The sequence below is a fragment of the Fusarium flagelliforme genome (assembly GCF_020744385.1).
Source record: "Fusarium flagelliforme strain FIESC 12 MPI-CAGE-AA-0113 chromosome Unknown B0J16scaffold_4, whole genome shotgun sequence".
Taxonomy (NCBI): Eukaryota; Fungi; Ascomycota; class Sordariomycetes; order Hypocreales; family Nectriaceae; genus Fusarium; species Fusarium flagelliforme.
Window position 1 is genome coordinate 3,931,947 of NW_025763506.1, and position 24,440 is coordinate 3,956,386.

Consider the following 24,440-nt stretch of genomic DNA (forward strand, 5'->3'; position numbering starts at 1 on the left):
GACCCTGTCATCAAGACGGCAGACGGGACCTCGACTGTCTCAAGCCCCTGGCAGGTGGCGCCTCGGTGGAAGGATGGACGTTTCCCGCAGCGGAGGCTAGCGGGTAATATGTGACTAGCTCAGGTAGTCGCTCCAGGGGGTATTCAGGAGGGTCTCGCTCAATTGCGAATGGAAGTAAAGTCAGCCTCTGGGCAAATGGAGAAACTGCCAACCTTACGTATTCATGTTTGCTTCTGTTGGTCCGAGTCTCAAGAGGCAACGCTCAAGTAGCCAATGGGATAATACAGAGCAGTCTGACAACTTGTAGAAAAAGTGACAATTGATACTAGAGCGTACAGTCACCTATGGCTGATGGGGTGATGCGACACTACAGAGTGTTTTGCTTTTTGTTCCTTCGACCGTTATCATATTTGACAACTGAATTGTTGAAGAAATAACGGACGACTTCGGTCATACTGACTGTTCTAGAACTTGGGTAAGGATTTGCTGTGCTGAGCCAAGATTTAATTGTCAAAGAGTCTGTACAATCACTATTGTCGTTGGCTGACCAAAATCTCCGGCATCAAAAAGTCCACTTACACGAGCGATTAAGCAATCAATAATCCAATACCATGTCACTTCAACTGTCCGAGTGAGGCCGGAGGCGTTCGACCTGTTCGCGAACCAGGGTTCTCAGAGTGGGTATTGGATGAGCGACAGAAAGTGATCCGGCAACTCCTAGTGGATCAGCTCAGACTCAATTCAGTGATCAGAACCTCAACAAGGAGTGAGTGCCATCAGAGCGCTGGAAACAGAATGTGGTTGCAGCGGGAAGCGGCAGTCATAGCGAGTGAATCCCTGAAGAAAGGGACCCGTGAACGGGTATGGAAGGGATATTTGGGTAGCTAAGAAAACGGATCTAATTTCCTTGACGATTCCAGAAGCTAGAAATCTCTCTCCAAGTCATGGGAGTGTTGAGTAATACATGGAAGTGGGCCTTATGAAGATCATTCGGCCGCAATCGCATCATACCAGCAAGCATAAACATTTAGCTGCTGTGGCATGTTCGCTCTCTCGGGCTTTCTCTCGATTAGCTTGCCTTTTAGTCGTCTTCTAACCTTCTTTTGAGCCACGTCCCTAATCTGCTCTATGCTTAGATTGTTGAAACGGCCCTAATTCTCCCTATACCCGCGCTGATTAAAAAGAGGATCCATAGTAGCTTACCATTACCTGGTACCTGTCGAATGTAGGCGATGTACAAGACAGGAGGTAGTACATACTACGTAGTACGTAGTATGTCAGGTATCCTTGTTCCTTGTCTACCTAACTCGTCTCACGAACGTGCAGTGCAAGCTTATTAGTCGACTCGGCGAGTTATCGAGACCGCAAAAGTCCCTTGCCCTGCCTTGTCTGGCTCCCTAAGGTTTTCGACTAAAACCTATGGATGCGTAGCATCGCATCCACTTCTCTTTTCTCTTGTCTCAGAGACTTTATTTTTATATTTTTATATCCATTTCCATTTCCATTCTTCTCTTTTAAGTTTTCTCCCTTTCCCTTCCCTGTTGATACGCCCTTGTTACTCTGTTATGGCATCATTGGTCGTTCGTCTCCTGTTTTGAGGGAAGGGTCGCTCCTGCACATTTCGCATTTGGGTTTCTCAACTTGTTGTTACTCCTCTCAGACGACGTTTATTACAGTTTCAATGACGCATGCGAAACAACCTTTTCTATCGTTCTACAACCGCCGATCTGCGTTTGACTCCTTCGCACAACGACAACCGTTTAACTTTCTCATTCCATCATGTTGTTGAGTATGGATGTTATGAAGGTGCGAGACTGGACATATCTCGAGGACCCTCCTCAAGACATTGGCCCAGCTCGACATCTTCTCGAGGTTTACAGCAAAATTCCATACAATGACCTGGACGGTCACATACGCCGTGTGGTGAGTTCAGAATCTTATCTATCATTTCTGGCACAACAACTGACTCGACCTTCTGTTTTCAGCGAGAGAAAGCCTGGTGCATCTCGCAGTACCCTTGCGTTGGACGATGGAAGTTCCTCTACATCCCAGACCCCAAGGACCCTCGCTATCAACAGGCTCTCTTCCGCCTTAACGTCGCCGGCTCCAGGGATGTCCTTCTCGATCTCGGATGTGGTGTCGGGCAGGTGATCCGACAATTCCGCGCAGACGGTGTTGACGGAGCTCAACTTATCGGTACTGATCTGCAAGCCAAGTTCATCGACATCGGGTACGATTTGTTCCAAGATCGACACCAACTGGGCGCTTCCTTTGTCGCTGGTGATATGTTGGACCCTGAAGACAAGGAGATGGCTTCTTTGCGCGGCAAGATCACCATGGTTCATGCGGGCAGTTTCTTCCACCTCTTCAATTGGATCCAGCAACTCTATATCGGCAAACGCGTTGTCGAATTCCTCAAGCCTGGCACTAAAAACGCAATGATCTATGGCCGTCAGGTCGGCACGAATCATCCAGGACCGACTTCCACCAGCACCCGATCCGCTTATTTGCACGATCAAGCGAGCTTCCAACGACTTTGGGACGAGGTTGGCGCCCTAACGAAAACGCGATGGCAGGTCCAGATCGAACCCACGGGAGAGCCTGTATCCAAAGTGCCTGGCTTCAACAATCACACATTCCCGGTCAACTTTACTGTTTACCAGGTATCATGAGTAATTGCTTCGTCAAAGTGAGGCGTATCATGACAACCTAACAGTCCTAACTACACGGAATGAGCGGAGATCACATCACGACCCTGGTCTCGCCTCATTTCTCCATATTATCCGGCATTTCGACCCTATCGCCAAGCTAGCATTCAACCAAGCGGCTTGCCCTCTTGGGTTTGGTCAGGATATACCCAAACTAGCGCCAGTGCACTCGGCATTACAACGACTCAGACTCACGACCAATATCACAAAATCCAATATTGGAATTTTTTTTGGCTTCGCCCGCACTTGTCGCGTTTAGGCTCAGTGCTTCACCAATGCCCGTGGCCTACCGATGAAGCTTATTTGGGTTTGGAGCCGCAGAGGGGCGATTGCCTGGCCTTCACCGACAACTATCGGCCCTCCCAACATTTTATTATTGCGGATATGAAAATGATCAACATGGTCTATATCTTGTGGGACCATGGTTTCTTGATCTGCGGATGTCAACCCGCAAGCTCTTGACATACATGAGTTGGTTGCGTCAAGGCTGGCCACAGTGGCCGAGAGCATCGCAAGACAATAAACAACTTACAAATAACAATTTATCTGAGAGCAAGCACTATTCCAGGAAAGGGTTGCATGCCGCGGGTAAATTGTTCGCATGATTAATGATACACGATGTTATAGTCGGCTGCAGCTGGGCAACAACTGGTGCTCTTCAACACTGAGCTAGTCGACTCATGCTAGTCCTCTTTTTGGCGTTCAACACTGGGAATTATAGACGGGTTTAAGGAGGAAAAGATAGACCGGCTCAGATGGCTATAGATTAATACATAATTTACGCAGCTGCTTTTCTAGAATTGACCTTGTTTGGGTCGGCTATATCGTTTCTTGGCTTGCAAGCCATGCTGCCTGCCCACTTACACGCGAGGTGAGGACCTCATGATTTGGGTACTTCGTTAGTACCTAGGCAGAGACAAGTATTTTCAGACTAGAGGTACATGAGAGTACTTTTGCCTATTCATTGGGCTTGTGTACACTTTGTAGCAATTTCGACTCGGCGATTAATACATTGTGTGTGTATTTGTTTCCCAATTTAACAGAGCATAAGATCCTATCAAGACGTATTGATGATGGATGGAAGCAAACCTAAGACATTCTCTATTGGCCCGGCCATAAGATCCTAAGCCACCAAGATCAGGCCAAACTTACTATCTCTATTTTCTAAAAACACACTCGCTCGCATAGTAGACCAATGATTACATTGTTTGCTCTAGTACCAAGTAACAATCATTTAATGGGCAGGTGCGAAGCTGTAAGCGCGTCAACTTCGCGCGTTGGTTAAACGTCGGCTAATGGAAGGAAGCTCGATGCCCCTCCATCAAGCTTGGGAGCTGGTGGTGTTGGATCCCACTTCCGTCACCGGCGCCTGCTTCTATCAATAAACCCAATATTGGGGTATTAAGAGGCTAATTCTACACTTTTATTGTTTTAACCGATACAGATCAGATACACGCACCCAGAGCCTTTGTCCAGACCTCATTGAGGCTGGCGCACGAGTTGGTGCCTTCTTGTAAAGCTATGTGCCTACGGATAATGCCCATATTCTGCTACAATGGATGCCGATTGGGATGAGGTACGTTTCCTGACAGCGACGCACGTTGTATACATACAATATAATGGAGAATCTGGCTACGATTTAAATAGTCTTTCAAGTCTTGTTCTTTATGCATATGCTTACACGCTGTTGTCGCAGGTCACCCGGATACCCTTTCCGCCTCCGGGCGTGCACGCGATGCCGACGCCAGTTACTACCATGACCTTCGACACATCGTATGAACTTCTTTGGACCGGAAACGACTATGTATGGAAAGATCAAAGGACTGGAGGCTGTAAATGGGCTGTCGCTAATGCGAATTCTAGGGTCGAGTTACATCCTTCTACGGCACCAACCTTGAGCGATACACCTCACTCAAGGCGCATACTTCTGCCGAGGGTCCAGTTCGTCAAATACTCGTCAACGACAAAGGCGTAGTAGCTTTAGGACCTCAGGATCTCCATATGGCAATACGAAGGGGACCACCAATATGGCATATCAAGTAGGCGAATTCTAGGTCACAGACAGCGAAGAAAGACGGGCGCTAACCCCGGGCAGGCATGATGAGATGAAAGATTTAAGATGTATGTCTTTTACGTCAAAGGGAACGGCAGAGATCATTGCCGCTGGCTGGCAAGATACAATGCTTGTCGTTGACCTCAATAAGGGCGAAGTCACCAAACAAGTGAGCGGCATGCCTTGACTGTTGGAATTCCTCCTAACGAATACCAGGTACCTACCGAACACCAATACACCATCATGAAACGTGGACGTTACATATGTGCAGCGACGAGGAACGGCTCTGTCAACCTTTTAGACCCAATCAGCTTTGCAGTCGTCAAGTCATGGAATGCGCACTCCGCCGTTATCAATGACATGGATGCCCAGCACGACTTCATTGTTACCTGTGGTTTCTCCCTTAGACCGGGTCAAGGTTACATGCTGGACCCCTTTCTGAACGTGTTCGACCTCAAGAAAATGTCATCCATGCCCCCTATTCCCTTCCCAGCAGGCGCCGCCTTTGTGCGAATGCATCCCAGGATGCTCACTACTAGTATAGTGATATCGCAGAGTGGTCAAATTCACATTGTGGATCTTATGAATATTAACACTAGCAATGTGCGACAAGCCAAGACTCTTGCCGTGAGCATGTTTGAGATTGCACCTTCTGGCGAAGCCATGGCTTTGACGGATTCTGATAGCTTCATTCACTTATGGGGATCACCATCAAAGCTTCATTTCGTAGATTTACCGACTCCTATTGAGCTTGCAACTCCACAAGAGCACCTTCCAAACATCGAATGGACACCTGAAACGTGAGTTGTGCCTTGTCAACATTATATCCTTCATTCACTAATCTCTATAGACCTTTGAACACAATTGGTATGCCTCATTATCGAGAGGTCCTAGCATCTGCCTGGCCGGACATACCTTGCGATGTTGGGGCGCCCCCTGTCAAGTTTGACGGGCAGTTTCTCTCAGGACTTAAGGCTACTGAGTTTGGGCTGTATGGACGCAATTCTCGGGGATTGCGAAGAAACCAGGCTGAGAACACGCGAAACGTTCATAAATCGGGCGGTTCTGGGCTCAAGGCCCCCAAGTTTCTCAGCGAAAAGGCTCGTGAACTTGCTTCTAGCAACACCGCGGATTCCGATGATAAAGTCGATGAACTGCTTGGTACTCTCACTGATATGGGGATCGAAAGTAAGAAGTCCGAAGTGCCGGTTATGTATCGCAATGTCGAGATCAAGTACAGCAAGTTCGGAGTGGATGATTTCGACTTCGGGTTAGTATTCTTGCACTGATAAGTGGCCTATCGCTAACCAAAAGCAGATTCTACAACAAAACCCGTTACTCGGGACTTGAGACGCATATCTCAAATTCCTACGCAAACTCCTTGTTGCAGATTATGCACTTTACCCCTGTCATTCGGAATCTTGCTCTTCAGCACGCTGCTACGTCCTGCGTAAGCGAGATATGTCTGCTGTGTGAGCTTGGATTCTTGTTTGATATGCTTCAGAAGGCTGAAGGCTCAATTTGTCAAGCAACAAATCTGCTGAAGACTCTCAGCAGCCACCCCCAAGGTACGATCAGTTTCCCTTTGGCCTAGAGCATCACTGACTGGCGCAGCGGGACCGCTCGGCCTACTCGAAGAAGACCCCCATGGCTCATCTCTTAATGTGATGCTCCAAGGGCTTACTCGATTTCTTTTGGATAAGATCGTGCATGACTATAAGGCGATTAACACGACAGAGATGGATCAGTCTGCCATGGACCAGATAATGGCAACGTCGGCGACGACCTCAATTCGGTGCATTAATTGTAGGAGCGAGTACACGCGCCCAGGCTCGACTTACGTTAACGACTTGCTTTACCCTTCTGCTGTGAGTACTTGAATACCCCCCCAATGAACAAATACTTAATGCAGCCTAGAAGGTTGGGGGTCGAAATGCCAAGATGCCACGCACCACATTCTCCCAGGTTCTTAAGAACAGCGTTGAAAGAGAGACAACATCAAAGGGATGGTGTAGCCGATGCCAACGATACCAGACGATAGCAACAAGAAAGAGTATCCATAACATACCTTCAGTACTCATGCTGAACACCGCCATTACCAACCAAGAACAACGGGCACTTTGGTCAACACCAGGGTGGCTCCCCGAAGAAATTGGAATCATCGTGGAGAGAGAACAATTCTTCTGCTATGAGGGTGAAGATTTGAAGCTCCATCTCCAGCGAGGCATGCATAACATAAAAGTCTATTCACTCACTGGAATGGCTATCAATATCGAGAGCGGGCAGACGCAGAAGTCTCATCTCGTATCCATGATCAACGGTAAGTTATTGAATTCTTGCCGGAGTCTGTAACTAACAACAAGCGCAGTGGCACATGCGGAGCCCGAACCCCCGGCAGAAAGCCGATGGCATTTGTTCAACGACTTTCTGGTGAGATCAGTTAGCACGGAAGAGGCACTTACTTTCAACACATCTTGGAAGGTTCCTTCTGTGGTTGCGTATCAGGTGAAGGATGAGAACAACAAGATCGATACGGAATGGAAGAAGAATATCGACACCTCTATCCTCTACAAGGACTTCGGGTATGTGTTAATCCGTCGTCGTTGTTTTCCATTTCATTGACATTCTCTAGTCCAAATACGGATCCCGCAACAAAGACATATCAGGTACTCAACCCTGAAACTGAAGCCCCTGGTCCAGATACAATCATCGCGCTCGACACTGAGTTCGTTGCTGTGCGACAACCAGAGATCGAAATGAACTCGGATGGTGAAAGGGAGACCATCCGTCCTATAGCGTACGCACTTGCTCGAGCATCAGTCGTTCGTGGCCAAGGTGAAGACGAAGGCACGCCATTCATCGACGATTACATCAACATCAGAGAACCGATTGTCGATTACTTGACATCCTACTCGGGCATCACCGAGCAAGATCTTGACCCCCGAGTTTCAAAGCACAGTCTGCTGCCATTGAAATTGGCATACAAGAAAATGTGGATTCTTCTCAACCTCGGATGTAAATTCTTAGGCCATGGACTGAAACAGGACTTCCGAGTTATCAACATACATATCCCCAAGTCACAGGTCATTGACACAATTGACCTGTTCTTCCTCAAGTCTCGACTGCGAAAGCTATCGTTGGCCTTTTTGGCATGGCATCTTCTCAAAGAAGATATCCAAATGGAGACGCACGACTCCATTGAAGATTCCCGGACAGCCCTCAAGTTGTATAAGAAGTATCTCGAGTTTCAAGATGCCGGAATCCTGGAGACGATGTTGCAAGATATTTATCGTGCAGGTAGGGACGTCAACTTCAAGCCGCCTCGCAAGGGCGACCAGCAGATTCCAAGGGCCGATACGCCGCCTCCTTTGGTACCTGCTGATGGCTCAGCTGGGCCGGTAACACCGGTTAGAAACACCAACTATTTGGCACAGACGCCTGGATCTGCATTTGGAGGTGGATCTAGTTGGACGCCAGGAAAGGGATCCCCGCTGCCATAGTGGACGGAAAGCGGGAAAAGTTCCAATGATACGAAACCGAACAATTCTGAAGATCCAGAAAAGGACGAAACTAGGGATCAAGAGGATGATTCTTAGCATTTGGAAGGGGTAGAAGGTGTGGTTGATTTCGTATAGCGGGATCTAGAAGCGAAGATTAGAGTGGGAATTGGTGCAAGCTTCCATTGTTGTATAGCCATGAGTGTCAAACTCAGCAGTATTATACCTGCCCAAGCGTGTAGCAATGCTTGCACATACAGAGCGACTATAAGAATTATTTCAAATAAAAAAGCCACTTCCTTTCATACTACTCACTACTGTTTTGTCCTTGTTATATTGATGCTCCTGCCACACTATTGCTAGGTAGTGCGTTTAGAATCCCGCCCTGAGCTCTTTCCTTATTCTTATGCTAAATAGTCTTAACCATGGCTAGGTACTAGGGAAGGAAGGACCGCCCTACCCGGGCAGATAGCCTCTTTATATCGTACTACCGGAGCTCGTCTCTTCCGCTTTGTCATACCACCTCATATCAATCTTGCTAATACTTCTCTTTATCCCCTATCTTACCGACCGGTGTTGCATAACCTATCTATCCGCACTTAGTACCATCTGAATCACTCTGACCCATATTCTTCCGAGATGGAGGGTTACGACGACACACGGTGTCTCCCTAAAATGCCAACGCTCTTCACTACTTCTTCTGATACACATCCTGACCTTGTCTTGTTTTCTGCGTCCTCTGATACCGAGGATTCGACAAAGAACACTACTCCGCACGCACTTGACACCTGCAATGACTGCAGCAAGCAAGACAGTCATGGAAAAGACGACGAGAAAGTTCAGACGCCACTCAGTAACGCTCCTCATTCGACACTCATGAGCCCTGGAGATGGAAAATCTATGTTCTAGAAGAACGATAATTCTGATGAATATCCAAAGCCCTCGAGAGCGTTCACGGCAAAGAACACGGAGTCCCCGCAAGACGACACGTCCTCACTTCACTCTTCTACCAGCTCTTCATACTCTGGCGAGGACTGCCAGAAGGAGACTACCAAAGACTTGGAAGACCGTAGCGAGAAAGCTCACGAATTGGAAGACGACACAGCCGGTGGGAACTCAGATGCTTCGGGCGAAACAACGCCAAACGAACACCCTATCGAGACTGGCACAGCTTCGACCAATACCGAGGAACAGGCACCACATCCCTTAACGAAAACCCGCTTACGATCAATACCGGACGCTCGGCTTTACAAATTGGGTTCAGTATATAAAAAGTTGAAAGAGATGACTGAGGACTCTCAGGCTGTCACCGCTGGCAGCGATACACCTCGACCGGAGCTGGACGCTGATTCAGATAGCACTTTGGAAGACCATAAAACAACCTCGGAGCCAGTGTATCCAGCTTACTATATTTTCGACCCTCGATCGAATGGCCATGCATACTACATGTATCAAGATGCTGATACACAAGAAGGCTACAAGATTGAGAAAGTTTCCTTCAAGCCCACATTGCCAGAGCCTGGGCTAAGAGCCTACTATATCGAGGCATCGGAGAAAGATCAAGGCGAGCCGAGGCACGATAGTCAAGAGACACTGTGGAGAGTCGACTCTTCAAGGATTCCTGCAGTAGTCATTGACTCAGACAGCTCAACTTCTCACGAAGCAGTAGTGGATACAGACGAGCCCCTGTACGATGGAGATGAAGCAACCCAGAGTATCGCCAGGAAAGTGAGCGATCGACTTCAGAAGATCAGACATTTGAGAGAGCACTTGCGTGTCATAAACGGAAAAGGACGAGATGTTCCGGAAGCCAGGGGATTGTATCTCATTGGTGACAAGGACATCCAAGACGTTGTTAGTATTGTGCTGGGTGAAGCGTTAAAGAACGGCCATATCGACAGGCCCGAAAGAACAACTACAACAACAGAAGAATCTTCTGAGAGTCGTCCTTCATTAAAGCTGGATGGTGACTCGAATACTATAATAGTTTCCACGCCTACAGTAGTAGACCCAGCAACTACCATCAACCTGCCATCAACCTCTTATGCGAATATCAACGCAACAAACATGGAAGTTCATACTAAAACCCGTGGAGCGGAATCGGATGCGACGACTACTGTTATCACCCGTCGCAGTGTTGCCGAGATCACTTGGGCTCGGGCATATCCTACAGGTCATGAACCAGATTCGCGAACACATGGCCGAACTGTGTCTGACTGTTGCTCACCCACCCACGGGGGTTCGCGTTCATGCCCAGATGACCGACGACAGAGTGACCAAAAAGCACCCAAAGGTGATCCTACACTGAGACACTATACTACACCAAAGAGCACAGCTGAGATTCTGGCGGACATCATGTGTAACAAGAGCTTTGAACAGCAACTGAGAGTCAGCGATGGCACTGTCATCACCTCATTCCCTAGACTCTTCTCCCGTGATCTGACCACAGACTGGGCTTGCGCACCCGCTGAAGGCGGAGACTCGAACAAAACAGCGCCGTCGACTTTCTACCACCATGGTATCGATGCCCGCAGTGGTCTTCGCACACCACTGCCAACCCCTGCTGTTGAACAGCCTCCAGTATTGCCAACCTCAACATACGACAAATCGCTCTTTGACGCCAACCCTTTCAACAAATCCAAGGGCAAGAACCTTTCGACTCTGCTGGCATCAGAGAGAAGGCTAAGTGCTTCTCTGGATGCCGACACTCAGAGACGTCGCAGTTCGCAGATAGCTGACATTGAAGAAGAAGTTTCGGACCAAACTTGTTCACGTCCTGGTCTCATGCACAAGATCAAGCATGGAGGTCACAAGTTTTTCCACAAAAGCCACTTTCGGCGGCCAAATAGGAGTGCAACAACCGAAGAGGATGCTTTTGAAGAGAGCAATGTCGTGCGTTCAGGGAACAGTACAGGAAGAGGAGGAACTCCCGAGCCGCCCAAACCGGATAGCCATGGAGCTCACAAGACCTTAACGGGGAGCAAGCTCGACGGGCCTTCATATGAAGAGGGCGTCTGCTCAGAAGACGATAAACCACATCGATGTGTGAACGACTTGTCGTCCCGAGACACTTCTCCCAAATAGGGGTGATAAGTGGAAAGGAACATAGAAAACGAGTATGACTAGCACACATACCTAGACTTCACTGATAGAAAGAATGCAAGTACTTGATTACCGGTTGGTTATTAAACATACAATTCACAGGTACCGTCTACTGTCAAACAAGCAAGGGCATAGATGGGCCCAGAAAGTCATACATTATCAACGCATATGCATCGTTATGTCCTATTAATGCCTCTTATGTCACGTCTAAAAGTTCTATACCGCCTTGCTTGCTCTAGCCTTGTTCTCCCTATGTCTCTTCTCCTTCGCAGCTGTCTTGCGACGCTTCATCCACGATTGGTTGAGATCGCGTCTGTTATTCCAGAACCAAGCTTGGAAATCACTTGAACTCGAGGGACCAGATGCATTCTTGTCTCCTTCCTCATCGTCCATCTCAGCATCTTCATCACCTTCTTCGTCATCTTCAGGCCAGAAGTTGCGCATGCGCGGGGGATGCGCCGTATCAGGTGTAGGAGCAGCGCTTCTAACGTTGCGGAACTCAAAATCTTGGCGAGAGAAGGGGGTCATAGGCGCGGGAGTTGCGATGGTCTGGTTGGCGGGATCTTGGTCCTCCTCTTCCTCGATATCGTCCTCGTCTCCGCCGGCACCGAAGAAGCTGAAGGGCTCGGCTTCCTTCTGGGCAGGCGTCTCGGTGGCGTTTTCGTCGGGCTTGGCTCGTTTATAGAGGGCCTCGAGGGGATGGACTTTGGTGGAGGGGGTCAGGGGAGGGGGGATCTTGATGGTGAGACTGCGGGAGGAGCTTGAGGACATGGGTCTGTTGTCGTCGGCTTTGATGGCTGAGAGGGGTGTCTCTTGTTGAGGTGCTTCGTCAGAGCCTTCGTCGGCGGCGGACTCGTCAGAAGAAGACTCGTCATCTGTTTGAGGTTTGGCCTTGGTTGTGATTTCCTTCTTTTGCTTTGCTGGAGTATCGACCTTTTCTTTCACCGGGGTATCGACCTTCATCTCATCCTCGCTCTCGCTCTCATCCTCGTCTGACGAGCCACTGCTGCTAGTGCCACTGCTGCTGGTATCGTCGTCTGACTCTTCAACCGGAGGAGGCGTGGGGGCCTTCTTGGCCTTCTTCTTCTTGGGCGCGGGCTCGGTGACCTTTTTCTCCTTGACAGTCTCAACCACATTGCCATTCTCGTCCACCCAGCCCTTACCCTCGACGAACTCAGTCGCTGCGCTGACTTCGCCCTCGGCCACAGAGTTCTTCAAGAAGCTAGGGAACTTTGTCGTCTTCGCGAATTCGTGGATCACCACCTCGCGGCCCTTGCCCTTCTTCTTGCGCTTTCGAGGTTGGTCGTCCTCAGGAAGAGTAGAAACCAGGTTGGGTGGGACCTTGGTCTTGAGTAGGCACTCGTCTCCCTCTGTGTACTTGGATTTTAGGCGCTTCTTCTTCTCTGTGTACTTGCCATCCTTCTCCTTCTCCTTGTCCTGTTTACTCTTCTTTCTTCTTTGGTCGGCGTTTTCTGTCCATCCTCGCTTGACTTTGCGGTCTGTTAGAGAGACACCCTCTACAATCTCGGGATCACGCTTTCGTTTCCGCCTCTCTTCTTTTGATTCCTTAGGCTGCTTCTTGTGCTTCTTCTCATGCTCCTCATCTGCCTTATCGAGCTCACCAGTAGGCTCAACTCGTTGTTCTGGCCGGGCCTTTTCAATCCGTATTTTGTTACCCTTCAACACAGCGCCATTGAGCTTCTTTTTCAACTTATCAGCGTCCATGGTCGGAAGTTCGACGTAGCCGTAGCGCCGCTCGGGAAAAGTATCAATCGAGTGATAGGAGATGTTTCGCGCCTTGGGAGCTGCAGAGGCCGGCAGCACGATCTTGAGAAGCTCGGGATCGAGAGGGCTGATGTGAAGCCGGATATAGTCGCTTGAAGCAGTTTCAGCTTCAGCGGACATGGCGAAGCGGAGGAACGCTGATTATGAGGATGTTGTGCGACGCAAAAAAGCGTCGGTTTGGAAGGGCGAATACCAGACTTTCTTGAAAAAGGGACGGGACGAGCTTTTGCTTTTGCGATTTGGGGAAAAAAAGTTCCAGGGACCCTTTAGCGTTGGAAGAAAATCGCAGTCGCTGATTGGCTGAATGGAGCGACGTTGATCCGGGCGATTGGATATGAATGTCAGAGATGTGATAATATACGATGTTCATAAAATCCGATAAAACAAAAAACAAACATTATTTGACTTTGTCAAAAGAAGAACCACTAGAGTTTTAGAATTCACCACCAAAGATTCATGAAACTTGGTTGGTAGGCTGACTCAACTGTCTCAGTTACCGCTGAGATGGATGTCAACTCTTCTTGTTACAGATCCATTGCCCAATGTGGAAAGTATATCGAAGACCTGAACGCAGTGGCTGCAAGACAGATGCACACAGACACAGACTTCTTGACGATAAGCTTACATTGGAATTGGAGTAGGGATGATGTAACCCTATGCGTCAAAAATGTTCTAGATTGTGGTGTCGATAGTTTGGGTGTAGTATTGCGACGTACCAGGGATCCTTGAAACCCTTGGCTTGGGTTGTTGGGACGAGGAGTGTCGCAGACAGCCTCAAGACAAGAGCCATGATACAGGCACTGTCGGATGTACCGAGTATTCGGGATGGGAACATAGTCAGGTCTATCGTTTGGTATCATAGTCGATTCAACTTCATACCGAGGCTAGTTTTGCTTAACGATGGTCACATATAGTTTGAGTGTATAAAAGGCGTGTAGTTCCTGTTCATTAGAATGAGTTTTAGTAGATATCATCCCATCTTGTTTATATCTCTTCAATTCTTTTCAATCCCTGGAGGATTCTTTATTTGTTAATTTATTTTTCGTTGTACTCTCACTAATACCATTCCCAACCGCTCTTCAATCACCCTCATCATAAATGCATTTCCCCGTTCTTCTCGTTTTGGCTGGAACTGCCTTCGCCGGTAAGGAACAACCCAATCGATATTCATGTCATGATACTGACTCGTCATGTTAGCGCCTCACCTTGCGAAGAGACAAAACCCCTGCTTCATCGTTGGCAACGAAGCCCTGCCAGAAGAGGTTGCCTCCTCGGCCGCAGGACTGGCCTCTGCTGTCACCTGCGACACCTCGCGAACCACCATCGACGGCGTCCCTGATGTGAACTCAAACGGAGTGACCTTTTCCTCTGTCAACTTCGCCGAGTCTGGTCAATCACCTTTGGCTTTCGCCCTTGACCAATTCGCGACTTCATCACCGCTGGCGGATAACGATGTCAACAAGTTCCAGAATGAGCTGAATGTTTACCTGGCTACCGAGGCGGGTATTAGGGCTGTTGGAGGAAACCTCGCTATCAAGGTCCCCAAGTTCTTCTTGCAATTCCAGATTGCTCGAATTCAACAGGCCCAGGGCGCTGTGTCGGACATTCCTGGCATGACCGTAGAACACCAGCTTGGAAAGGTGGTGAAGAATGCAGCTGGAGAAGACCAGGCTCTCATTGACCAAGTGAACGAATTGGCTGTTAACTTGAACTAAATGCAAGCACATGCAGCGCGCAGTATAATAATACAAAATGGTCCTAATTTTTCTCCACCTTCATGTTCATACAAGTGACTCCTAAACCGCCGTCGTTATAAAAATACACACCATCATAGCAATTAGAGAGGAGAAAAAAATACGCTAGAAGCATCTCCAAAACACCAGCATTCGTCGTAACCCAAGCGCCAAAGAAACGAGTCTAAGAAGAGCCGCGGAACCAAGGCGTAGGCTCCTGCTCATGTCTGTCGCCACCAATGGCCTTCCACCAGGTATCGGTACTCCAACGGATAATGCGCTCGGCCGCGCCCAAAGGAGTAGCAGCAGGACGAACATCAAGGAAGAAGACAGGCTCGCCATCAGCATCAGGCTCACCAGAGTAGTAGTCGATAACGTATCGAATCTCCTTCCTCTGGCCGTTGATCTCGCGTGCGACATACCAGTCATGTCGATCAAAAGGAGGCTCGGTGCTGGGATATGTTAGCCAGACAATCTTATGTAACCGAAATAGTGAGAACCTACCCGAACTTGGAGGGATAAAGCATGCCCAAAACCTGCATCATATGGGCCTTGGGAGTCAACTCCTTGGGTCGACCCTGGAAGCGGACAAGACTTGGCTCAGTGCTGACACCATCCCAGTGCTTGTTGAGCTCTTCTTCAACATGGCCTTCGCCTCGCTTGCAAATTTGCCAACCCTTGACAAGACCCCGCGCAAATCGTTGCTCCCAGCCCAGAATCTCCTGCCATGCGCCCTCATTGAGGAAGTTGTGCACCGAAACCATGCCCTCGACGGCAGTGATATCGGTATCAGTGTAGCCCTTGCGCAAAAGCGCATTATACATTTGCTGAGGAGATGGGTACTCCCAGTTGCCATCGCCAGAGCCCTTAGGAATGGTAGACTCATCTCGGCTGGTCGGTAGAGCGAATTCCTGGTTGGGTGCAGGCTTCTGAGAAAGATCGGGGAACATGTAGTTGAGAGGGTTAAGCTGGGAGATCAAAGACTTGGGCTTCTCCTCGGTTCGAGCAGCGTGGGGAACAGGACATCCTGAAGTGGGAGGAGGGATCTCGGCGGGCTTAGGCTTAGCGGCGGGATTCAAGGCATCGGCGGACTTTTGGTGCATGGGACATCCAGGCTGGAAGATGGTCAGTATGCGAACAAAGAAGAGAATGCTGAGGATGTGAACGTACTGGAGGAGCCTTGTCGGTAGTCGCTGGATGACCAACAGGAACCGCAACAGCGGGAGCAGCGTCTGCCCAGAACCAACCCATTGTTAATAATTATAGATTGAAGTTGCAACGTTCGATAGAGAAGCCAAGAAATTGAGAGGATCTGCGTGTAAACCCTAGAATTTGGAAGAATCGAAAATGTCGATTGACGATGATGACAAGATCAAAGAATTGGAGAATGGATAAATGGATGAACAAGAAATTCCCCAAAAATGGATGGATACTTTCTTGCGCCTAACAAAAAATTTGAGGCGTAAAAGCGGCAAAGACCGGGGCAAACAGCGCCAAGTGCTTCCCACTTTCTTGTCACTCCAACGAGAAATGTTCCTGCCTTTGGTCAGCGCAGCACGTGCCTTCCCGAGTTGTTCCCGAGAATAATTCAAACATCAGCGGAAGTTAGAAGGAAGGCATCGTATCGGAGCTGATAAGCCGATAGTGATAATCAGTGCGTACTTTGTACGTCACTTTAGTTAGTAGCTCGACGTCACTAACACCATTTGTTAGCTTGAGCCAGGGGCACCGCGGGCATCCCTGCAAGAGTCGTTGCATCATTAATTAGCACATGTAAACGCATTCGTCTCTTTTTTTAATATCTACTGTACCAAAAGCCTTCCAACGATTTCCTTCCCACTCGTCGAATGCGATCGCTTTTTACCTTTTCTCGAACATGAGAGTGTTCGTGTTTATTCAATTCTTCAACAAGACACTTTCTCCGTCGCGATGAGAGCTGGCCTAATAGGCCGCTTTTTCGTCCATCCGGGCCTCCGAACATGTCCGAACGTCAGGCCCAACATATCCATCCTTAGCCGTCGATTCGCCTCTCAAAGTTCACGCAATCCTCGATTTACAAAATGGTCTACAACTGGTCTGAAAAGAGTGACTTTGCGTGCGTCTGGCGGTGCTGTGGCACTAGGAACAGCTGCCTTCGTGGAATTGTCGCAACAGGAAAATGGCAATGATCAAGAAACCGGAGAGAAGCGCATGCTCGAAGCGTCGCGAGCTGAAGTGAAGAAAGGTGTCTCGGCTGAATCAAGAGGTCTTTCGCGATTGGGAGAGCGTATCAAGTACTTGATCGATCTCTTAGTCATTGAACCTGTCTGCACAGGATTCCGCTTCCTCCAGCTTGTCGTTATTTTCGTACCGGTCATTATTACAATCCCTGCCATTTACTTTGGAGATCGACAACCCAATAGAGACAACGAGCGATCAGGGACACTCTGGTGGTATGGCTTCCTGGTGAACGAGATGGAACTAGCTGGCCCGGCCTTTATCAAGCTTGGGCAATGGGCAGCTTCAAGAACCGATATCTTCCCTACGGAAATGTGCGAGATCATGTCAAAGCTTCACTCGAATGCGCCAGCTCATTCGCTCCATGCTACGCGTACCACTGTTGAAGCTGCATTTGGTGGTCGTCCTTTCGAGGAGATCTTCGAAGAATTCCAAGAGAAACCTCTAGGTGTTGGTGCAATCGCTCAGGTCTATAAGGCCAAGTTGAAGCCTGGTCTAGCCAAGCCCGAGGAGGCCGATCTGCGTGATTCATACCCCTTGGCGCACAATGTCAAGCGCAACGTCGATACAGTACTGAAAAGTTCACCACAAAGGATACCGTCATCATACGTTGCTGTCAAAGTTCTGCACCCCCGTGTAGAGAAGACAGTAAGAAGAGACCTTCGCATTATGGGCTTCTTTGCTTCTCTCCTCAATCTTATCCCGACCATCGAGTGGCTTTCATTGCCAGATGAGGTAACTCAGTTTGGAGAAATGATGAAGCTTCAACTTGATCTCCGTATAGAAGCTGCGAACTTGGCAACTTTCCGCAAGAACTTCAAGGATCGGTCCACAGCTTGGTTCCCATACCCCTACACAGAGTACACAACTCGCAACGTTTTGATCGAGGAGTATGCCCAAGGTATTCCATTGGCAGACTTTATGGAAAACGGCGGTGGAGTCTTCCAACATGATATTGCCGATGAGGGCCTCGACGCTTTCCTTCGCATGCTGCTGCTTGACAATTTCGTCCACGCTGATTTGCATCCTGGCAATATTATGGTGCGCTTCTACCAATCGGCCCACCCAGAGCTACGCCTGCGAAAGACGATGACCAAGGCTCATCCTGATGAAGCGGAGGACGTCACTGAGCAAGTGCTCGAGAGACTTCGACCCTACCGACATCGTAAGGACCCAAAGGCCTGGGAGGAAGAACTGGCTAAAATTGATGCTGAGGGATTCCGTCCTCAGCTCATCTTCATCGACACGGGATTAGTAACAGAGCTCAATGCTGTGAATCGCAATAACTTCCTCGACCTTTTCCGTGCTGTCGCCGAGTTTGACGGGTATAAAGCCGGTCATCTCATGTGCGAACGTTGTCGTCAACCCGACGCTGTGCTGGATAAGGAAGTATTTGCTCTCAAAATGCAGCACCTTGTTCTGAGTGTTAAGAGCCGTACTTTGGCCCTCGGCAATGTCAAGATTGGAGATATTCTTCAAGAGGTGCTTAGCATGGTTCGAAATCACCATGTCCGACTCGAGGGAGATTTCGTCAACGTCGTCATTAGCATTCTGCTTCTCGAGGGTATCGGTCGCAGCTTGAACCCCGATGTCGACCTACTTAGCAGCTCATTGCCAATCCTTCGACAGCTTAGCGCTCAGAGTGGTACAAATATGGCCAAGGCCGGAGATTTCTCTATGATCATGGTGTGGTTAGGCCTAGAGGCCAGACGTTTCATGCAAGCCAGTATTGAAGACGTAAGTTCACGAAGTACTCATCTCAGCTACCCATGTGCTAACATCAACCAGGTGGAACGATGTGTCAAGTACGATCAACTTTCACCGAATATATAATTGTGTAGAGTTCTGTATTAAACCAGAATATGTGAAGCATGCAGCGCATCATTGGCGTTCGGACAGGGTGGCTGTTAATTGGATTACGAGAGGCATGCTTTGGGAATCGAAGAAAGAGATTTAGACGTGTAGATCCACTCATACAATATACAAGCCCGATTCGTTTTCAATTATCAGAAGTAAATTCTGGAATAAGATTATTATAAAACATATTGTCATTATATGACGCTCTAAAAGTGACGTCTTCGACTCATAGCCTTCTATACCTATATGCTAACCAAGCACTTCCCATCCTTGATGCACCATGCGCCCCTTTCCCTATAGTTACAAATATGTGGCCACAAACGCAGGCTTCTAATCCGTGCTGGCACTCAATTCTGCGGACTTCTCCCACAGGTTTCTAAGCAGAGTGGTCGTTCCATCCTCTTCCTCGCCCCCAACAAGGCTTGATCCGCTTAATCGATCCGTTAATCTACCGTCGTCGTCGTTACCGTCGTAGCTCGACGCTGCGCCGTTGGTGCGAATCGAGGTAGCACGTTTGGGTGTAACAGGCCGCGATCGAGCATCTGGCATACTGACATTACGAGTGTGCTGCCGCATCATGAGATCTCCAGATCGCTTGCCGTTTGTCGAGGCCGAGTAAGAATGCGGGATGCGTAACGACTTTGCTACACCTGGGAGGTGGTTGAGGCGTTCGATTGAACGCGCGATAGGGTTTTGGTATCGTCGAACGACAAGATACTCCATACCGGTGCGTTCCAAGAGCTTGCCGACACGAGGGTCTCGACTGTTACCTCCATCATAACCAGGACCACCAACGCCAATAAGCGGCGTATGGCCGACAACTCCTCCAACACCACCAACTGCCTGCCCAGGTTCGATCACAGAACTGGCTCGTTGCAAGTTAAGCTTCTGCTGCGTCCGTGATGTCTGGGCAGCGGGTGGCGCTGTGCGCCTGGCTGTCTTGGGTGCCAGAGCGCTGTCGTCGACTTCTTCCTTTGGTGCACTGGTGGGGGGCTGTCGACGCTCATCGAGATCATCTTTCAAGCTAGTCACAGAGCGAGCCTTGTGGGGAACATCATCAAATCGACGGAACTCTCCTCGAGGGGCCCGGTAGAAAGAGCCGTCACTAGTCAATCCAGAACCAACTGCCTCGACAAACCGAGATGTCAATTCATCCGTGTTACTTCCTGCAAGAGTCCCCGACCCGTGGGCTTCAGCAGAGGCTGGTGCAAAGTGCCGCGGGGAGATCTGCGCTAGGTCGGCGCTCATCTGGGGCGGGGCTCCGTGAGATGGAGTGCGCTTTAGGATGCGGGATGTAAGATACTCCTTGTGATGCGCCGTCTCTCGTTCTGGGCTCGTCGAATTTTGCTGTTCCGGTTGTTGTTCCCGTTCGGCCTGCTTGAAAGCGGCGATGTCGCTTGGCGTTACCGGTCTCGAGCGGTCGTCGGGATGAACAGAGTGATTGCTGCTGTTGAGGGAACCCTTGCGGGAGAGATACGGCGAGTTGGAACCACTGGCATCAACCCATTCGTCCTCCTCGTTACCCAAATCGAAATGCACCTGCGACTTGCCGCCAGAGGTTTGAGGCTGATAGACAATTGTAGTACTCGAGGCGCGCTTGAGTTCTGCAGATCGCGTTCGCTTGCCGATTTCTGTATGTGAACGATTGCGCTTGAGCTTGGAGTGGGACGGGCTCTTGACAATCTTGGTGTTCGAGGGGCTCTTGTTTAGTTTTGTACTCGAGGAATTCTTGGTCAGCTTTGTTTGTGACGCGCTCTTTGTGAGATTGCCCGAGGAAGAGTCGCGCGATGAGAGCTTGGCGTCGCTGGCAGCTCGTCGATGGGAATTGGATGCTGCGGCGTTTCTATGCAGGAGCTGCTGCTGCTCGATCTGATCGGGGGTGTCGGTATGTCGACGGCTTAGCTTTGGCTGCTTGAGTGCTGTTTTGGAGCCAGGGCCTCGGGCGTGATGGAGGTGGCCAACAGTGTGCTGTCGCTGGTGATGACGAACGTGTCGGCGTTGTTGCTGGTGTTGGTGTTGGCTCTGTACGCCGCTGCTCTCGCTCTGGGTATCACTCTCCTGATGGTTGAGCGGAGGCCGTTTTGATTGGCCGCTCGTGGACGATGCGCTGTCCGCATCTCGGGTGTGAGGCATGGCTGTACTGTACTGCAGGGCAGGATGTAGATGTGGGAGGGTAGTATTAGGGCAGAGGTGGTATAATACACAACGTAAAGGTTGCGCGCAATTTCTCTCGGTAACGAATTGATCAGATCGGTCCGAGTTGTAGAGAATTGGGAGTTTCGCGACGGCGGTTCTCGTTTTCCCCTTTGTTTGTTTTTTGCGATTACAGTGTTATGTTCCTCCTGGCCGGACCGACGACCCGAGCATATATTATCATGAGCAAGTACTTGGAAGGGCGAATCGCAAAGGAGGTCCAGGATCGAGAATAAGAAACGTTGTAAGAAAAACAAATAAGAGTATGAAATTTGCAGTTGTCGGATCGCGAATGGTATGGAGTACTGTAGTTCCGTTCCCGTAGCCGAATATGGAGCTCCCTTTAAGTGTAGGTCGGATTTGTACAGTCTCAGTCTAGGGCTCCTTTCAGTGATGTCAATGTTCAATGGATCGACCAAGTAAAGAATCGGTGAGGTCGAAACTTGGTGGAGGGGCGGAGATAATCTCCGACGATCACTGAGAAAGAGTCTGGGGATGGCGATACGATGAGATATGAAGACAGATAGCCAAAAAGTAAAGAAGGGAGGAGAATGAAAAAATGCGATTGCGCAAAGGAGGAGAAACAACTTTTTGACGTAGTGTCTAGTACGGATAGTCTAGGCGAGTAATTCTAGACCAAGACCCCAAACACAGACCAAGTAAAAAAGGCAAGGAAAGCCCCAGACGAAACGAAGGAGCAAACAAAATGGCGGAGATTGAAACTAGGAACTAGTGTTGCCGAGATGCTAGGACCAGCTTGTAATGGATTCGGAGAGGAAATCAAATGAAATGAAGCCTTTTTGTAAAAGAGACGAGTGAGATTCGCTGGTTCCGAAGAGGGGTGGAAGTTTAAGTTCTCTGACAACACAGCAGAGGCAGAGCACTACCTAATGAGAAATACAGTGACTAGTGAATGAGCGAGAGATGATTAGGTAGGTCAAGGTGCCTGATGAGACTAGCGAGTGAACTTGTTGAGAGTGAGAGTGAGAGTGAGAGTGAGCAAAGAGATGAGATGAGAGATCAACAGGAGATAACCATTGTAGTAGACATATGATAAGTTACCTTATTAACGACAACTGAGACGGAGCCGCACTCGGAATGTAAAGGAATCTCCCTCTTTGGCAATCCGAGAGAAACCACTTACGAAGCCTCGCTGTGCCTGTGGAACTTTGTCACATAAAAAAAAAGAGACGAGTCACTCGTATAAAATTGGCTGGGCTGAGCTGAGCCGAACTCACGGATGCGTCACTTGTAATACATGATGCATTAGTTCACGAACCATGGGCCGGGGCTCACGGACACGGAATCACTAGTTGGGATAGCAAATGAACGATACTGAGCATGGTCCGGCATGTCCTGGTTTTAGACTTTTGACTGTTGAGTCTGATCCCGGGCCGACTTTAGGCGTGCAGTGCAAGTGTAAGCCGAACTGGTGTAGAATATCAAGGTACATATGAATATTAATCGCCAAGATATATCCTATCTTTAACGGAACTTTTATGTCGCCAATGCCGTGTGTTGTCAGGTTGTGCCAAATAGAGAGTTGCCATCATGTGATTCTATCGTTGTTTAACATGCATGTGTTAATATCCCTTCGTTAGGTAGGCTATCTCTAAACTCTTTCTGCAGGGAAACTAAATCCACCTGCATTAGGCTTCGTTGTTGAATATTAGCAACTGATTAGAGCACGAAAGATTTCAACGATACAGGGAGTCCTGCGTAACATGAAATTACTTAGGTATCATCAATAATTTGAATCCTTCCACACCCTTTTGCATCATTTCTTCTAGAAGCTTTCTTTGATGGCGGGGATAAGCTGGGGCGCCTGGTGCGTGCGTGTTTGTTACAGTGCATACTTTGCACGTGACCTTTAACTTCAATCTTCATTGTCAGTTGTCTGTGTATCTGTATTGGCAAACAACCAACATATCGCCGCCATCAAACATTTGTCAGACCTACCTCAACTCCAGATATCAGTTACCCCATCGCCGAACGCCCGCAAACACCGCAACCATGTCGTCCATCGCTGAAATCGAAGAGGAAAAGAAGGCCTACCAAGAACAGGTGCGACACCCATTCCCATGCCTGACGCTTGAATACATCGTACTGACCAGTTTCTTTCCAGTTCGAAATTGTTCTTGGCCAGCTCCGCGACGATCCCGACAACGGCGAACTCAAAATTTTAAAGGACGAGTTGAATGGCTTCATCGATCTTCTCAATGAACAAATTGCTGAGCTCAAGCCTGCGCAGGCGCCAAAGCCCGCCCCCAAGCAGCCATCACCGCCACCCGAGCCCGAGAAGTGGTCGCGCGAGAACCACCCCGCCTTTAAGAAAGCAACTCCGGCCGAGGAGAAGGAACCGGCTCCCGCGAATTATCACGTCAACGACACCGTCCTAGCCAAGTGGGTTTCTGGCGACAAGGCTTTCTACCCGGCGCGCATCACCTCCATCACTGGATCCTCTTCGAATCCCATCTATGTCGTCAAGTTCAAGACCTACGATAACACAGAGACTCTGCAAGCCCGCGATATCCGACCCGTGTCTAACAAGCGGAAGGCGGATGGAACACCGACGACTTCAGCGCCCGCGACACCGCCTGCTCCTGGACTGGTTACCTCCGCAGGCGCGACGGTATATCCCGAGGCGAAGAAGGCAGCTGAAAACGATGGCGAGGTGAAGCCTCCCAAGCCAAAGAAAATCAAGGCCAAGAAGGAACTTGAAAAGAATAAGAATAAGTGGCAAGAATTCAGCGCAAAGTCCAAGTTTGGCAAGACTCAAAAGAAGGACAGCATGTTCCGCACTCCCGAAGGTGTCCACGGTAGAGGTATGCGTCCCTTTATCAACCGATTAACAAAACAAGATACTAACATAGTTCCAGTTGGCTTCACAGGCTCCGGCCAAACAATGCGCAAAGACCCCACACGAAGCCGTCATATCTATCAAGTGAACGATGAGCTAGACTAATTACCATTCTCTCTTGGCAGGGTACTCGGTTCGACACGCAAAGGGCATGCGGGGGGCGTTTGGAAATTTCTGGACCTTTCTTCTTGTTTGGTAACATGCCTTAGAATTAATCATTGCAGAGGCTAACGATTCATCTTTCTGGCGTTTATTCCAGTTTATCTTCTCTGATTCTAGTACTTAGGAGCGAGGGGGTTTCGACAGGCCAGAAGAGGTCAATCAAATAGCATTATATGAGCACATCACATCTTCCCCTTAGTTCGAGCGTTTTACTAAGTGAGCTGATAGGAACCGTTACTGTGCATAATTCCTTGCTTTGTTTATTTGGTGAGT

At 49.1% G+C, this 24,440-nt stretch overlaps 9 protein-coding genes across 9 annotated transcripts; 6 read left to right on the forward strand and 3 right to left on the reverse strand.

The window, feature by feature from the left end:
* Positions 1-1,419: 1,419 nt before the first annotated feature.
* B0J16DRAFT_142792 (uncharacterized protein) lies at positions 1,420-2,821 on the forward strand. The gene is made up of 2 exons (XM_046121924.1): positions 1,420-1,923; positions 1,986-2,821. The coding sequence occupies exons 1-2, from the start codon at positions 1,780-1,782 to the stop codon at positions 2,670-2,672; spliced, it is 831 nt and encodes a 276-aa protein (XP_045983481.1). The 5' UTR covers positions 1,420-1,779; the 3' UTR covers positions 2,673-2,821.
* Positions 2,822-3,979: 1,158 nt separating this feature from the next.
* Positions 3,980-8,554, forward strand: B0J16DRAFT_342792 (ubiquitin carboxyl-terminal hydrolase-domain-containing protein). The gene is made up of 11 exons (XM_046127928.1): positions 3,980-4,284; positions 4,405-4,512; positions 4,572-4,747; positions 4,804-4,930; positions 4,978-5,561; positions 5,612-6,031; positions 6,079-6,329; positions 6,376-6,629; positions 6,682-7,081; positions 7,130-7,343; positions 7,394-8,554. The coding sequence occupies exons 1-11, from the start codon at positions 4,264-4,266 to the stop codon at positions 8,259-8,261; spliced, it is 3,423 nt and encodes a 1,140-aa protein (XP_045983482.1). The 5' UTR covers positions 3,980-4,263; the 3' UTR covers positions 8,262-8,554.
* A 497-nt stretch (positions 8,555-9,051) lies between these two features.
* Positions 9,052-11,435, forward strand: B0J16DRAFT_399686 (uncharacterized protein; the record flags this gene model as incomplete). The annotated part of the gene is made up of 2 exons (XM_046132456.1): positions 9,052-9,111; positions 9,168-11,435. The coding sequence occupies 2 exons, from the start codon at positions 9,052-9,054 to the stop codon at positions 11,340-11,342; spliced, it is 2,235 nt and encodes a 744-aa protein (XP_045983483.1). The 3' UTR covers positions 11,343-11,435.
* A 65-nt stretch (positions 11,436-11,500) lies between these two features.
* Positions 11,501-13,358, reverse strand: B0J16DRAFT_342796 (uncharacterized protein). The gene has a single exon (XM_046127929.1). It carries the CDS (start codon positions 13,263-13,265, stop codon positions 11,577-11,579), a length of 1,689 nt encoding a protein of 562 aa, XP_045983484.1. The 5' UTR covers positions 13,266-13,358; the 3' UTR covers positions 11,501-11,576.
* Positions 13,359-14,243: 885 nt separating this feature from the next.
* On the forward strand, positions 14,244-14,860 carry B0J16DRAFT_384900 (uncharacterized protein; the record flags this gene model as incomplete). The annotated part of the gene is made up of 2 exons (XM_046131465.1): positions 14,244-14,289; positions 14,343-14,860. 2 exons carry the CDS (start codon positions 14,244-14,246, stop codon positions 14,858-14,860), a joined length of 564 nt encoding a protein of 187 aa, XP_045983485.1.
* A 101-nt stretch (positions 14,861-14,961) lies between these two features.
* Positions 14,962-16,449, reverse strand: B0J16DRAFT_142823 (cytochrome c/c1 heme-lyase). The gene is made up of 3 exons (XM_046121925.1): positions 16,049-16,449; positions 15,383-15,993; positions 14,962-15,330 (listed from the first exon to the last, which is right to left on the reverse strand). Exons 1-3 carry the CDS (start codon positions 16,127-16,129, stop codon positions 15,063-15,065), a joined length of 960 nt encoding a protein of 319 aa, XP_045983486.1. The 5' UTR covers positions 16,130-16,449; the 3' UTR covers positions 14,962-15,062.
* A 172-nt stretch (positions 16,450-16,621) lies between these two features.
* B0J16DRAFT_415168 (uncharacterized protein) lies at positions 16,622-19,104 on the forward strand. Its single transcript, XM_046133498.1, has 2 exons — positions 16,622-18,832; positions 18,884-19,104. Exons 1-2 carry the CDS (start codon positions 16,808-16,810, stop codon positions 18,926-18,928), a joined length of 2,070 nt encoding a protein of 689 aa, XP_045983487.1. The 5' UTR covers positions 16,622-16,807; the 3' UTR covers positions 18,929-19,104.
* A 178-nt stretch (positions 19,105-19,282) lies between these two features.
* B0J16DRAFT_266460 (uncharacterized protein) lies at positions 19,283-21,085 on the reverse strand (the record flags this gene model as incomplete). The annotated part of the gene is made up of 1 exon (XM_046123421.1): positions 19,283-21,085. The coding sequence occupies one exon, from the start codon at positions 21,083-21,085 to the stop codon at positions 19,283-19,285; it is 1,803 nt and encodes a 600-aa protein (XP_045983488.1).
* A 1,867-nt stretch (positions 21,086-22,952) lies between these two features.
* B0J16DRAFT_142866 (uncharacterized protein) lies at positions 22,953-24,225 on the forward strand. Its single transcript, XM_046121926.1, has 3 exons — positions 22,953-23,209; positions 23,271-23,970; positions 24,025-24,225. Exons 1-3 carry the CDS (start codon positions 23,159-23,161, stop codon positions 24,108-24,110), a joined length of 837 nt encoding a protein of 278 aa, XP_045983489.1. The 5' UTR covers positions 22,953-23,158; the 3' UTR covers positions 24,111-24,225.
* Positions 24,226-24,440: the final 215 nt, after the last annotated feature.

Bases quoted from the DNA above. Each gene is read 5' to 3' on its own strand.
- B0J16DRAFT_142823 (XM_046121925.1), bottom strand. From the start codon at position 16,129: ATGGGTTGGTTCTGGGCAGACGCTGCTCCCGCTGTTGCGGTTCCTGTT. The intron at 15,994-16,048 runs GTACGTTCACAT...ACCATCTTCCAG, and splicing joins CTACCGACAAGGCTCCTCCA to CCTGGATGTCCCATGCACCA. The intron at 15,331-15,382 runs GTAGGTTCTCAC...AACATATCCCAG, and splicing joins CTTTATCCCTCCAAGTTCGG to CACCGAGCCTCCTTTTGATC.
- B0J16DRAFT_415168 (XM_046133498.1), top strand. From the start codon at position 16,808: ATGAGAGCTGGCCTAATAGGCCGCTTTTTCGTCCATCCGGGCCTCCGA. The intron at 18,833-18,883 runs GTAAGTTCACGA...AACATCAACCAG, and splicing joins TGCAAGCCAGTATTGAAGAC to GTGGAACGATGTGTCAAGTA.
- B0J16DRAFT_142866 (XM_046121926.1), top strand. From the start codon at position 23,159: ATGTCGTCCATCGCTGAAATCGAAGAGGAAAAGAAGGCCTACCAAGAA. The intron at 23,210-23,270 runs GTGCGACACCCA...GTTTCTTTCCAG, and splicing joins AGAAGGCCTACCAAGAACAG to TTCGAAATTGTTCTTGGCCA. The intron at 23,971-24,024 runs GTATGCGTCCCT...ACATAGTTCCAG, and splicing joins CGAAGGTGTCCACGGTAGAG to TTGGCTTCACAGGCTCCGGC.
- B0J16DRAFT_342792 (XM_046127928.1), top strand. From the start codon at position 4,264: ATGGATGCCGATTGGGATGAG. The intron at 4,285-4,404 runs GTACGTTTCCTG...CTGTTGTCGCAG, and splicing joins TGGATGCCGATTGGGATGAG to GTCACCCGGATACCCTTTCC. The intron at 6,032-6,078 runs GTTAGTATTCTT...AACCAAAAGCAG, and splicing joins GTGGATGATTTCGACTTCGG to ATTCTACAACAAAACCCGTT.
- B0J16DRAFT_342796 (XM_046127929.1), bottom strand. From the start codon at position 13,265: ATGTCCGCTGAAGCTGAAACTGCTTCAAGCGACTATATCCGGCTTCAC.
- B0J16DRAFT_142792 (XM_046121924.1), top strand. From the start codon at position 1,780: ATGTTGTTGAGTATGGATGTTATGAAGGTGCGAGACTGGACATATCTC. The intron at 1,924-1,985 runs GTGAGTTCAGAA...TTCTGTTTTCAG, and splicing joins ACGGTCACATACGCCGTGTG to CGAGAGAAAGCCTGGTGCAT.